The sequence below is a fragment of the Fukomys damarensis genome, unplaced genomic scaffold (assembly GCF_012274545.1).
Source record: "Fukomys damarensis isolate Sample0158 unplaced genomic scaffold, DMR_v1.0_HiC HiC_scaffold_8, whole genome shotgun sequence".
In the NCBI taxonomy this organism is placed as follows: domain Eukaryota; kingdom Metazoa; phylum Chordata; class Mammalia; order Rodentia; family Bathyergidae; genus Fukomys; species Fukomys damarensis.
In genome coordinates, this window is record NW_022900920.1 from 4,455,661 (window position 1) to 4,470,982 (window position 15,322).

Sequence of the window (15,322 nt, forward strand, 5' to 3'; positions counted from 1 at the left end):
GAACTTGGGTCTTTGTAATTTTTTGATCTTTTGATCTTGTGTATACTAGGCAAGTGCTCTGCCACTGAGCCACATTCCCAGGCTAACAAAACAACCCATTTAATGCAAGGGTCCACTGTTAGGAATTTAGTCTATGTAAATAATTGGACAAGTACACAAAATATGTACATATAGAGATGTTCACTAATGTTTTAGGCATCACCTAAACAGAAAAATTTCCTCAAAAGGAGGCTGGGTTAAGAAATGATGGCATCTCCATATAATAGGATACTATTATAGCAATTAACATATACATATTTATTAATACAGAAAAGACATCTAATGTGTGTGGTTGAAAAATTGATACAGGACAGTTTATGAAAGAATGTGATTTTGTTTCTTTTTCTTTTTCTTTTTTTGTGCTGGGGATCAAACTTGGGACCTTGCACTTGTGAGGCAGGCGGAAGAACCACTGAGCTAAATCCCCAGCCCAAGAATGTGATTTTGTTAAGAAGGAAAAAAAAATTTTTTGAGACAAGGTCTCACTGTACAGTCTAATGTAGTTTTGAACTCTCTATGTAGTCCAGGCTGGCCTCGAACTCATGGCAATCCTCTTGTCTCAGCCTCCCCAGAGCTGGGATTACAGGCATGCGCCACCACACCCAGATGGGAAAAAATATTTTTAAAAGTGTTAAAGGCGTACAAATTTTTATTTCCCCCCTTTCTTTTAACTTATTCTCTTTTTAGTATTTTCATGGTGAACATGTAATAATAATGATGAAGAATAAAGTAGAAAAAAGGACATTTGCTACGAGACTACTCCGGTACTAACACAACTCTCAACCTGTTTACCCATTTCAATTTCTTTCTTTAGATTTTAATAATCTGAGTTTTCCTTCCTGACCTTTAAATTTAAATTCACTTAAACTGATGAAGAAAATGGGTAATAAAACACTGCTGAAATAACAACACGCAGAAAAAAAAAAAAAGGAGCAAAATCATAGTCACCTGCTTAGCAATCTATATAGTACCTAGAAGCAATCTTTATAGCAAACCCTGAGAGGAAGCAGTCCCTGTAAATGTGTGCTTCTTCTCCCTGCCTGAAGGGATCATAATCCTGGTTTTTGGTACTCCCTTGTCACTGAGGTCAGCCCGCACTGCCTTCACTCCTTCCCTTCAGCACCTACTCCTTTTGGGAGGCAGTTTGTCTGGCTCTTGGTAAAATTTTCAGCACTTGGCTATTGTCTTCTGCAGGGGTCATGGTAGACTCCTTAGACCTCCAAACTTCAGTGATGAATTCATTGCCTTAATGAATCTAAATAGTAGCTGAAAAACCTTCCCCTGGGGGCATTTACACAACACTCCTGTGGCCTATTCTGATAAGCAGCCAGCAGTAAAATCTGCTGCATGGGATTCTACCTCCCCAACTGAGCTGGAAGCGCCCATCCCCCTTCTTTTCCAGGTCTCTTAAACAGACCTTTAGAAGAATTAACCAGAACTTAGGACCTCTCTATGAGAGCCTGCAACTTCTTATGCTGCTGGGATAATAAGTTTAATACTACAAGCAACTGATACACTATTTATGAACACTTACCAAATATACATAAGCCCTGGTATGGCTGCTGGTATGAGGTATGCTGCTGGTAGGCTTAAAACTGTGAGATTATTACTATTTTTTAATCTTTAGACAGAAGTAAAATTATTAACAGGGCAAAGATAGTTTTTGCAAAATACTTAGAAATAAGATATCATTGTTAAATAAGCAAATTTTGATCACATATCAGTAAAACTTTTCATGAAAAGCTTTATTTTCTCACTATCCTTCCCCTGCAATTTGATGTTCTATTTACCAAATCTCTCCAGGGCAGGTTTTACTGCACTCATTCTGCAGATGAGGAAACAGGGTGCAGAGGGATGAAATAACCTGCTCAAGACCACACACGTAATCATGCAGCACAGTCAAAACTCACATCCGGAGCCCTTTGTGAATCGTCGAGGCCTGTGTTATGTCATAGGTCCTCTTTTGTAAGAATGGCTGTTTCTTGCATTATATTTCCATTCTTAATAACATCTCAAAATACGTTTACCTTTCTGGCTATTTTTCTATCCTACTCTGTAAAGCCAGACTTTCTTCACTTAGTGGTTTATATTATTCTTTCCATTTTCTCACATAACAATTTATGTCTCTTATAACTGTCTCTCCCTACCATGGGTAGATATGACATAATCCTGTTTAAAGTTTTAATTAGAAAAATTATAAATATTTAATGAGGAGCCACCAATAAAAAGTGCTGGGAGATGGGGCAAAGGTAGAAAGTTGGAAGACCTTCCAGAGCTTTCTTGAGTGTTATGTCGTTAGTAAGTCATTTTATTGGTGTGGGCTTCAGGAATAGCAAAACGAGTGGGGTAAAACTAGATGATCTTTTAAGATTATGTTTTTCATAAATAAATCTAGTCAAACAAGTTATAAATTCATGAAACAAAAGATAATACAAATTAGAATAGGTGCAAAAAAGGATCAAGATGTGGTATGTATATGTACCAAATACCTCATGATGAATATATTCATCATATATCACAAACATATACTAATAAAATATTTTAAATAGAATGGATTTAAGAATTAAGGGCTTGGAATTGATTGATTTATTGAGTGTTTGAGACAGGGTCTCACGATGTATAATCCAGGCTCGCCTCGAACTTGTGGCAACCCTCCTGCCTCAGTCTCCCAAGAACTGGGATTACAGGCATGTAACACTGCACCCAGTTCGGTTATATTTATTTAAAAGGGTAAAACACAATCTCTAAAAATAAAGATGCTTCCAAGTGATTTCTAATATTGGTAAAATCTGATTAAATCTAAAATATGGGTAAAGTCCATTAACTCTGCTGCAGCTTTGATTTCTGGGGACAGATGTGGAGCTACTTCTAGATGATGAGAAGGAAGCAGGTGTAGCAAATAAAACATGCAGGGTACAGGTCAAACCATCTGCGTCCCTCCTGCACCCCCATGTGTGATCTTGGACATGTTTTCACCTTCTCTGGGCCACTGTTTCCATGCATGTGTAACAAAGGAGTCCGTCCTCTTTGATCACTACCACCTCTAAAACTTTATGTGATTTCCCGCTCCTTTACTTATGTCGCTCAGTTTGGTATTAAGCACAGCAGACTCTAGCTAGTTCTCCAGGAGAATCACTATCAGGAGTATATGAGGCCTCTTAGAACTGACCCGGACAGTCACTTTCTGTCACTGAACCTACAGAGCTGGCACTTGCTGCTATTATGAAACTTAAAACAACATGATTTAATGATCTGTTTCCTCATAATTCCTTCAGCTCCTAAGTGTAGCTTGTCTCTACTTTTTCCATCCTTTCTGCTCACCTCCTGTCATTTAAGTCTCAAGTTCCAGCTTCGCCAGGCTTTTCTGGCTGTGGACTACTCTTTTCTCTACACTTCATTTCTCAAGTGAAGGTCAAAATAACCTGTTAGTTATCTTTTGATACACACATTCTGGGCCCCAAAATTGATTATTTTACTTGACAACAAATCTTTATTGAGCACCTATATTACAAGCCAAATACTTTATCAGATTCTGGAAACACCACCTTCATTCTCTACCATAACGGAGCTTAGACCCCACTGGACTGTCCAGCATACCTAATGTGTACTTAGTACTACAGTACTTTGCACAGCAACTGCATTTAATAAATGACAGTGATTAAAGGGCTCTCATGTTGCTCTGCATGATCTTGAGAGAAAACATTATACAAAAATCATTAATACCTCAAACTTTATTTGACCTAACTACTGTATTTAGTATCTACCTAATTAGGATTTAAATACAATATACTAGATAGAGCAAATCAGGTTTCAGTCTTTCTGAATTGGACCAGGGTGGGCACTGGAGAACAGAAGAAAATGAATTCAGTATCCACAAAGCACTGTAGAAAGAATCAGGGTAAATATATATATATATAATTCGTTTTGTTTTTTGTTTGCCTTAGTGTTGTTGTAGGTCAAGCGAAATTAGTTATATCTCCCCCTTCCAACATATGCTAAAATGTAGCCCCCATTTTAACGCCTTTGAAATTAACAGTATGTCATAGTTTAATTAGCATTAAGAGAAAGAATTCAATTTCGCAATGTCTTACATGATATTTGAGATTCGATGAAAAACAATATATTTCATCAATCTGTCATCTCTTGGCTTACAATTAGAGAGAAGGGGTTTCTTGATTCTGTGAAACCAGCTCTGCTATAAAGCTAGGCATGCAAACATGTATCTTCTTCCCATGTAAAACCACTAGCACTGCCATACCCATAGGCCCGGCAATCTGTTGATGTTAAAGTATGGTCACAGGCCCTTCCTAGTTTCTCAGGAAATATTAAATTGGACAATGCTGGTATCAGGTAGATGTGTCAGGATTCTGAGTCTCCATCTGGACATGTCACGATACTGCAAGTTAGCTGCCTCTTCCTGCTGCACCTATTAACATTTTCAGGTCCATATAGAGGAAGATACCCCTAGAAAATACTTTCCTATTTCACCTCCATTTCTTGCCTCCTGTTTTACAGAGACCTGGGACTTTTCCCAGACCAATATTCCTTCCTTGATGATAGACAGATTCTGATGCAAAAAAAAATTTAGATAAAGGATGAAAACAGCATCATTTAAGAATATAAATCATAAGGACGAGGGATTTGGCTCTGTGGTTCCAGTGCCTGCCTCGCAAGTGCAAGGACCCAAGTTTGATCCCTGGTACCAAAAACAAAAACAAAAACAAAAACAAAAAAAACAAATCATAGTCACAGGAAAGGTCTTCATGTAGGATGGGAGTTGATTGGATTGGAGCATTCTAATCTCAGAATTTATTCTCTCTAAAGTGTCATTTATCTCCTAACTCTTTCAGAGCTATGGTCACATACATATTTCTTCCTGCCTCCCCGCCTTTACTCTTTCCCTTCCTTTGCCTCCTACCTAGCAATTCCTCCATAAATAATGACATCTGATTTTAAAAAGTAAACACATGGATACTGTTCAACTCTGCCCGCTTCAGCTAGTCACACCTTTTATGCTTTTTTGTAAAAAGTCTTGAAAGAGTGGTCTACACATCCTCCCTCAAAGACCTCACTCCCAGGTTTTCTTCTACATTCTTTGCAATTAACTCTGTACTGTGACTCACCATGCACACATGGACTCTGACTTCCTCCTCGGGCCCATTTGGCTTCTAAGATTTCTGTAGTTCAGTTCTTTCCCCATATATTTCTCATCACCTTTCACACATATTTTTATCACCACAACTCTTTATCTTTGTTCTTATAATGTTTCCCCTACGAGGAATGTTCTCCCTGATTCTCTTTGCCTACTCTGTTTTCCCTTTAAGTTTTAGCCCAGTTCAAACATCTATTTCCCTGAAGTCTTCTCTAATAGCTGATTCTCTCCCTTTTGATCATGCATAGCCTTCACTGTCTATACTCTGTACTTACTTACATACTTTTTTTTTTTGGTACCAGGGATCGAACTTAGTACCTTGCGCTTGTGAAGAAGGTGGTAGAACCACTGAGCTAAATCCCTGGCCCCTTATATACTTTATTTAATTGTTCATATTTTCACATCTCATCTGTTCAGCTGATCTGTACACTCCTATTTGTGTGAGGCACAGTAGCCTTTTCTGGATACCTCCAAAGCATGGTATAGTGCCAAGTATAAGCACCAGTTAATAAACACCTATTTGGCTACATTCAAAGAGGATGTGGGATCTACCTGTTGGTATAAGTTTGCATATCAACTTCTGTTACAAAGATTTCATGCTCACATATTTGCAATGAAAAGAATTCTTGAGGTGGGTGTAGTGGTACACACCTGTAACCCCAGCACTTTGGAGGCTGAGGGGAGGACTGCCTTGAGTTTGAGGCCAGCCTGGACTACACAGTAAGTTCAAGGCCAACCTGGACCACATAGCAACACTCTGTCTCAAAAAACCAAAAAACCAACAACACCAAAAAGAAAGACAGAGAGAAAGAAAGCAAGGGAGGGAGGGAGGGAGGGAGGGAATGTGAATGTCAGGCTCCTGAGAACTTGTAATGGTCAATGTGCCTTCAAATCTGTGCCTTTCTTCTAGTCTTCTTCTTCTTCTTCCTCTTCCTCCTCCTCCTCCTCCTCCTCCTCCTCCTCCTCTTCTTCTTCTTTGCCTTCCTCCTCCTCCTCTTCCCTTTCCCTTTCTTTTTTGCAAAGAGGGTCTGAACCCAGTGTGTACATGCCAGGCAGGTACTATATCATACTATTCAACTACATCCCAAGCGAGTTTTTCCAATCTTAGGAGAAAAACAAAACAAGATTTTCCTGGGATTCTGCTACCTCACTGCAATTACTGCTGAAACTGTTAGGGAGTTGCTGTAGTGTCCTTATCGCCACTTCCCTCCTAAACTTCCGGAAACATGTTCCACTTCTCTGCTCTCCTGTCCCTGCTCACCTGCCACGGCAGGTCTCTCGGGGGTACAGGTCCTCTCTTGCATCTCTGTGGTATGTCTGTTACTCCCCTCCATCTGCAGCCTGCTCTGGCTCCTCTGACACAGCACTTCCTGCTCTTCAACATTCAGTTACACAGAACGGCTCCACGGCTATGCCTCCGGCGTCAACTGCAGTGATGCAACAGAAGCACCCATCCAGGCACTGACAGCCTCAGAGTTTCTTCCTGATCCAGTCCTTGGCTGAGTTACCTTGGTACACATTTCAATTTCTCTAAACTCCCTAAATAAGTAGGTTGCATCTGAGTGTTTTTCAAACATTTTTTTTACTACGATCCATGTTTCACGTTATGACTGTGCGTACATTTATAAAATGCTTATATGTATGTGAATGTAACACACACACAAAATTAATACATGGTTATTTTTACTTCAGGAGATGTATTCTGAAATGTTTTTCTATTCATTTCTATATCATTTTTCAGAAATGCGGGTTACAATCCACTAAATAGACCTTAAGACCCAATCATGAAGTGCTAGAGCTCTTACTCAGCATGCATGAGGCCCCGGGTTTGATCTCCAGCACTACAGAGCCAGACAAAAGATCCAGTCACAGGTAGTTACTGATTATTTATAAAAATGCTGTGTTTTACTGATATCAAAGGTTCCTTCTAGTAATAATATAAAAGGATTCTATGGAAGCCTTAAAGTAGAGGCTTTTACAAGTCCAAGGGCAAATTTAGCTTTCCAACCCTGAATCTTTAGCCTTAACTCTCACCTCTATTCTAGTTTGACATTTCTCTCTGTAAGAGTTTTGCATTTCGATAGTCTAATATCATTTAAATTCAACATAAGTAATATAGGGCCAGGGATTTAGCTCAGTGATTTTGCTGCCTGCCTTGCAAGCAAGCGCAAGGGCCTGAGTTTGATCCCTGGTACCAAAAACAAACAAACAATATAAGTAACATAAAATCTGAAACACCAGGTCCTGCTTCCATTATAACTATTTCTGTTATTAAACAAATGCATAACCTTAAAGACAATTCTTGGTCTAGTAATGGTGGGATAGCTTACATTGTTCTAACCTCCACACTGATAAGTATAACAACTTTGGATAAGACATTAAAACAATAACTGTATGCAAGCACTAAAAACCAATCAAAAGCAGGCAGAAACTGAAGAGGACATGACTGAAAACAAGAAAAGCAAAATAGGAAAGATCTACATTTATCCAATTTCCCCCAGGTGACAACGTTTACTCTCTTTGGATGCCAGGGCAGAAAGCAACAGCAGAGAGCCCACAAGTGGTAATCTTGCTGGGTTGAGGAGCCACAGGCTCAAGTCTGGGACTCTAAAGGCTAGATGTTAAAAAGGTAATCATAAAAAAGAGGATGAAGAGCCGGGTGTGGTGGCACAAGCCTGTAATCCCAGCACTCGGGAGGCCGAGGCAGGAGGATCACTGTGAGTTTGAGACCAGCTTGGGTTACATAGTGAGTTTTAGGTCAGTCTCAACTACCTAGTGAGACCCTGTCTCAAAAAAACAAACAAACAAAAGAAAGAGCGTAGATAAAACACAAAGAAATGGTAATTTATGGTACTATGTTCTGCTTCTCTTACTAAGAGACAGATATTATTTTCATCTCACTAATAGGTCATATGAAGCTCAGAGAGGTTAATAATTCACCTACAGTTACACTGTTAGTAAATGGGGGAGCTCACATTTAAACACACTGCAATAACCACTCCAAACCATGTCTTTCTCCATTTTGCAACTACACGTGGTCACTGCAACACCTCACAAGGGCAAAGGTTTGTACTCCAACATATCTGCAGGTATTAGAAAGCAGACAGGTATCTAGTAAAGATGAAATTCAAAGGAGTTATCAAGAATAAAAGCAAGGGGTTCCAATTGAGCTAAAAAATATGAATAATACTTCCAAAAATTAAGTTCTTAAATTAAAAGTTGTAAGAATGGAAATGATATAAGATGGCACTGAGCTGGTTTCAGAGAGATCATAGGGCACATTACAACATTCCTGAGAGATGGGCCTGACCGTTGTTAAGTCAAACAGATTGAACACACTTGATTACAGGTAGGAGGCTTAAAACAATAAGGAACTGAAAACAAGAATCAAAGTTCAATGAAGAAACGGATTTGGGGGGAAGGGAAGAGAGATGATATAAAACTAACACAAAGAAAAAAAAATCATACTTTTTTCTGTCTTGACCTGAAAGGAATTTAGAAGTAATCCAACCTGTATCTTTTCAGAGAAAAAAAAAATGCACCTAGAGAGAAATGACTCTCTGCTAAATACCTCAGCCTCCCAACTAAAGCCAGGCTTGGTTTCATTTTTATCTTTATAAGTAGAAAGCCTGCTCTGTCCAAAATGGTGCCCTGGAAATTAAAGTTAAGCCTGTGTTGAAGGACCATCGGCTAAACCACTAGCGATTTCAGGATCTTTGACAGTGTTTAGTACAAGTCTACTCAGTCAGCCTACTGTGAAGGAGACCTATACAAATAAGCAACTACTTGGGAGCAGGGTGAGGCGGATCTAGACCTTTACCTGGCTCTGTCTACCCTATCCTCTGGCCAGAACCTGGACTCTTCCAAATTGCCTAGAACCAGACAGGCTGCCTGGCATGAGAAGAACACATTATAAAAATTCAATAGGGACTCTAGTAGTCATAAAAGCAACATGCAAAGCAGGGCATAGTGGTGCATGCCTGTAATCCCAGCACTCTGCAGGAGGACAGCAAGCTCAAGCTGTGCTTGGGCAATTTAGTAATTTAAGAAGACCTGTTCTCAAATAAAAAAAATAAGAATTGGGGCTATAGCTCAGTGTGAAGGCCCTGGATTAAACCTCAGTATTGTAAAAACAGTGAAACAAAAGACAGTTCATAGATTTGGAGAAACACAATGGCAGGAAAGAATCTCTACATGATAGTTTTTTTTTTAATTTTGAGACAGGGGTCTCAATATGTAGTTCAGGTTGACTCTGAACTATGTAGCCCAAGGCTGGTCTTGAACTCACAGTGATCCTTCTGCCTCAGCCTCCCAAGTAATAGGATTACAGGTGTATGCCACCACACCTAGCAAGAGACTTTCAATATACCCATTTTACCAGTAATATATAAAAGCTCAGTGAAATGCAATGATTTGAATACCTACCATGTAGCGAGCACACTGAAAAACAGAAATAACCTAAATTCCATGTGAGTTGTGCTGTTCATCTTTCACTTAAGGCTCCAGAGTGTTAAGGAATATATAATCTATAAAACAAGTCTTCTTTTCCACTAATATCTAAAGAAGCATAGGGACCGAGAAAAAGAAACACGCCAGGAAAATACACGTACTTTTGTGCCCTTATAACTTGCTATCCCCACAAGATAAAAATGCTAAGGTAAGAATGAAAAGAATGTCAAGATGGTAGAGCTGACAAAACCCAGAAGAGTAAACTTCCCAGGAAAGAGCTGTCTGATTTTGAAAGCTATCTTACATCCTTATGGCACTACGTGTACTCTTGTTATAAAATGCCTCACAAAGGAATCACATCTCAAAGACTGTTGTCACTAAGATCCCTTTGATAAGAACTTAGGGGGGCAGGTTCCTTCAGCACATTGGAGTTCCTCGTACCCAATATAACCACCCTTTTCATTAATTTTCATGTGTATCCTATCAGAAGGCCAGCTAAGTTCTTACCTTGGGGTTTCTTCCTGTTTTGCACAAACTCTGAGCGCCTCAGGGTGCTGGGTGCGGTGCGGCGGAAGCAACTATTCCTTCTCCAGATCTCTGGGCCACTTCTTGTGCTCTCTTCTTCTAACTGCCGTGTGCTCTTCTCTAATACAGGGCTCAGAGGAATCCCGAAATGATGTTCTCCCTGCCCTTCTCTGGGGCAGTGATGCTGTAGACCATCCAGGATGATCCCTCTCGCGCTAAGTGCTGCCGTTCCAGATTTGTCAATGCCATTATACTTCAAATTCCCCACCTGATGAAGAGAATCTGTTCCTCTGTAATTAGGAGATTTAGACTCATAGTTTGCAAAGAAAGTGTCACAGCCTTTGTTTTCTGTATCAGAATTACTCTGATCCATAGTGTGAGTCTTTACTTTAGGATAGATTTCGCCATTTTGATAAGCATTCCTTTCCTCTTCATAGTATTTAACAGATTCTTTACTTTCATTGGCACCATTCAAACCTGTAAAGTCCGCAGACTGACCATTACTACTACTTCCAGGAACATAATATAAATTGTTAAGATCTCTATAATATAAGTTAACTTCTTCACAATCCTCAGTATTATGATTAAAATTCCTGTGGCCCATATTCCAGTTTTGAGGTTGATATAGAATCCCTGAAGAATCATCCACACCTGCAAAGCCACTCCACTGTTCAGTTTTGTTCAAGTCCTTAGGATTATAATTCAGATCCTTAGGATGAACAAAGCCTTTCTTTTTCTTATATCCCCCATTTTCTCCAATCACATCTGGGCTTCCTAAAAACCAATCATCCTTCATCCCAGGCCTCAGACTCCCATGATCTATACTTTCTGGATTCCTATAGCCATAACAGTCTCCTTGGGACATAAAGCCCTTTCCACTTTCATTTGCTTCCCAACAGTCATTAGAGCTTGGTTCACTCCGTTCAAAATCCCAGTATCCACAATCCCTTTTTCTGTAGGGCCGACTCTGCCTCTTGGCCTGGAATGTGGAATCCAAGTCCTTTTCTGCATGAAGTTCATCCAGTACTGCAAGATTTCTGTTCTGGAGATTCCTGTAGTCTTCATATTCCCAGCTAGAGGCCCAAAGCCCTTTGTTTTCCACTTCGCTTTCTTTTCTAATCTCATTAATTCCACTCATATCCAATAGACATGAGTTTTACTTCTCTTTTCCATGGGTCTGGGCTGGGCCTAAAAGCAGACAGGTGCAGTCTTGCCTAAGGCTGAATCCGTCCTGCTTAAAATGTCTCCCAAAGCACAGGAAACATTCTTCCTGTTGTTCCAGTTAAGAGTTTGAAGCAATGTGGAGTCATTTCAAAGGCAGGATCCAATCAGTGAGCTACTACACCTTTCCCCTCTGAGGCCAGGAGATAATTAGTAACTAGACTTCATGTGATTGGAGTGGGCAGTCTTGTTGGTGTTTCCCTCAAGCTGGTCAGACTGGCTTAACTACTTTATACCAAGATAAAAGCTTTGTGTTGCCCTAAAGGATTTGCGGAAAAAGCAGTATAAAAAAGAAAGAACTCCCTTTAAAAGTCCCAGGTAGGGTCATATATCATTCTGTCTGCCTCTTTAGCCCCTTAGTAAGCCACCAGAGGTAAACAAAGGCTAGCATGTGCAGCTCAAACCAGACTCCTACTCCCTGTCCTCCAGTTCCAACTTTCTAATCCTTGGATCAATGAAACTCTTCAGAACTCTCTTCCCTTCATGTATAGGCAGAACTCTCCCTCCTTAGAGTGTTTTGCCTCTGTGGGATTTGATTAATCAGCGCATAAGCTCCCACTGCCTATATACCAGCTGTCTCCTGAAGGAAGAAAAGATTCTTCCTTTTATTCTGCTCTGGTGTGTATATAATTCCATGGAATAAAAAATCTACCTAGAAAAGTTGAATTATGTCTACTGTCACATTTTCCAAGATATTTGTCATGCCGGAGAAGCAACTAGACCATTTCCTAGCTCTTTTCTATCCAATTCATGCAGTATATTTATGAACTGGAGAATGAGGTTAGAAAGCAAAAAAGGCTGATATAAAAATGCTTATTTGATTGTTTGTTTTTGTTTTTTGATTTTTTGGTACCAGGGATAGAACTCGGGTCCCTGCACTTGCAAAGCAGGCACCGGAACCACTCAGCTAAATCCCAGGCCCTAAAGATGCTTATTTGAAATAACCAAACACTAGGGAGTAGAAGTATAAAGCTCAGTGGTAAAGCACTTGCCTAGCGTGCCTGAGGCCCTGGGTTCAATCTCCAGCACCAAAACAAAACAAAACAGTAGACTGATACCTATTATATGTGAGCATTGTAGAAGAGAAAAATATGAACAAGTGAGTTCTTATTTATACAGTGTAGGAGCCACATACTATAAAATAAGATGAAATGTGTAAGTGCTGTCTGTATACAAGCACAAATGGCAATGGCAACAAAGAAAAGTCCCTGGTGTGGCGATGGAAGCTTTCCTCGAAATGATAGCAATTGGAATGGTGCCTTCGAGGATTAGCAGCATTTCTACTGACTTCCTACATAGACTGAGCTAAGAAATGGGGAACAGTTTGAAGAAAAGTAATGAGATAAGCTAGAGAGCCAGATCCCAAGGGACCCAAATGCCATGTGTGTCACTCAATGAAATAATGAAGGGTATTTGAAGATTTCTGACAGGGGATACCATGCCAAGAGAAGGGCCTTAACTAGTTTACCTACTTAGCTGTCTGGACATTTCTGGACAACTAATTCACTGAACTTTTATCTAATCCTTATTTGTGAAATAATGTAAAGAATGCTTAGGAAACCAGGGTGAAATGCTTTGTTCATAATTAGATGTTTATTACTTATAAACTATGTCTAGACTAAATCGGCTCGTATATAAATTAGAGAGCAGCCTAGCTTAGGTGTCAAGAGCACAAGCTAAAGTAACCCTGGGCTTAAATCCTGACTTTGGCTCTTAGTAGCTGTATAATCTCGGGGAAGTCACTTAATCTCTCCAAGTCTGCCTCTTCATCCTTTCCCTATCAGATCTATTATGCTACCTGTCAAAGGCTAGAGGGACAATCTCTGCTCTGTTCCAGGCCAGTGTCTGTTGGCTCACTGGATGCCAGCCCTTATAAGCCCCTCACATACTTTGTTCCAACAGTTATACCCCCTCTCTCCTGCTTTTTCAGTGTGTCCACCCTTAATGAATCAGGAAGGGGAGATGTAAAGGAGATCCCATCATTACGGCTAAGATTACTGCTAGAATGAGACGAAAGCACTGTATCTCCACTGGCTGCGTGGAAACTGATGTGAAAATGAGGAAGGAGTGGAGAGACAAGTTCAGCAATAGAGAAGAGTCTAAGCACTGCTGAGAAGAGACTCGGAGAGGAGAAAGAGTGGATGGAGCCATTGTAAAGGAAATGACAGGTCTATGAGAAGTGTTTAGGATGTATGAGAGTTTCAGGTGAACTTAAAGGATGAGTTAAGGGATGCAAACCAGAGACACTATAATTATAGCGGCTTGTGGATACTGTTAGCATGAATGGGAAAACATTTTGGAAAGGTGAGTAATTCTTAATAAGCTAGGAGTCAAAAGCCTATCTGCAAAGAAAAATTAAATATTCTAAAAATACATATTGTGATTTCACACCCACAGTATACTGAATTTAGCAGGCAGTTTTCAACAGAAGGGCATAGTTATGCTCTAGCTGGCATAAGTTATTTTGAAAGTTGGCCAAGAGTCCACTGGGATCCCTTCCACTTGAATGTTTGCAAATCCATCTGATATTTTTTTTCAATTATTGCTTCTTACCATCAAATCTCATTGACCAAGTGGTCAAAACACACTGACATTACAGTGTGATGCAGTAACAGTATGTAAGGCCGTGCAAGGAAATAGACCTGGATTCAAGTTCCAGCCCTACCACTTACTTACTTACTACTGGGCAAACATCAATTTTCTCAACTGTCACATGTAGATGATTTGCCCATCTCACTCAAATGACACTTTTCAGGGGACCTCAGATTTCTTTTCTTCACAGATTCTTTGGTCTTCTAATGTATTATATATTTATGATTTTACTTACTTGTTTGCCTTTCCTATGAGGACAAAGACTCATTGCTGTAATTCCAGAGCATTACCTGGAATATGGTAGAAGCTCGGTGATATTGGCTGGATAATGGATATTCTTTCTTTTAGGATTTGCCGCATTTGTCAAACAATAAAAACAGGCAGCATACGTAAGTATGGGATTGATGGCATGAATGCTTGTGACCAAAGGTTTCATATGTGCTAAATTCTTTTACTGTGTACCACAAAGCCGTATGCACTCTGAAACTCATACTTAAAGTATCTAGATCTGGTCTAGCTCTCTACTCCTTGCCTGGAGGAGGTAAGGAAATGTTCACAAAGCCACATTAAAAACTGCTAGGAATGATGACTCATAGGTCAATCACAACTAAGTTATCCATTCTAAACTGTGTTTCTTGATAGATATTTAAAAGTATCTATCCTAAAAGGAGAATCTAGTTGTTGTCCCAAATAATAATCTATGTCAATGTATTAACAGTTCTAACTATGACTGTCATTTTATTTTATTTATTATTATTATTATTTTTTGGTACCGGGGATTGAACTCGGGTCCTTGCACTTGGGAGGCAGGCCACTGAACCGCTGAGCTAAATCCCGGCCCTGCGACTGTCATTTTATGCCAAAATAAAAATCCATTAGCAGTAACTGAGCTAATTTGCACTGCGCCAACACCCTGAAGCAGATGCTACACAAGTCAACGATGCTTATTTTTTCTTACATAGTGACAAACTAGAAAAAAAAAATTATTTCCTTTACATATAGTTTTGTCACCTTAAAAGACGACAAACTGATTTGACTATTCAACTCTATTATCTTTCAAATTGCTTCTGAATTGGAAACTATATTTTAAATTTTTAATAATCTGCCTAGAATATTATGTATCATTTTTTTTTTGTTGTTCCCTATCAGTAATTCTCCAACTCATTTATCTATTGGTTCTCTCTAGTAAGCCTTACAGTCTACCCATTATCTTGTTGAAAGTATTACTTTCCTTGAAAACATATTCTGGGGCCAGGGATTTAGCTCAGTGGCACCGCAACTGCCTCAGAAGCACAAGGTCCTGAGTTTGATCCCTGGTGTAAAAAAAAAAAAAAAAAAAAAAAT

General features: G+C 39.5%; 1 protein-coding gene across 2 annotated transcripts in view; it reads right to left on the bottom strand.

The window, feature by feature from the left end:
* The window catches only part of Dnmbp (dynamin binding protein), a 70,272-nt gene that overhangs the window by 33,981 nt on the left and 20,969 nt on the right, over positions 1–15,322 (bottom strand). Inside the window, exon 5 of one of the 2 annotated variants that reach the window (XM_033761315.1) lies at positions 10,148–10,642. The exons of the other annotated variant lie outside the window; for it this stretch is intronic. Coding sequence (XP_033617206.1) covers positions 10,148–10,642 — 495 coding nt within the window. The remainder of the gene's footprint in view (positions 1–10,147; positions 10,643–15,322) is intronic. 2 annotated transcript variants of the gene reach the window in all.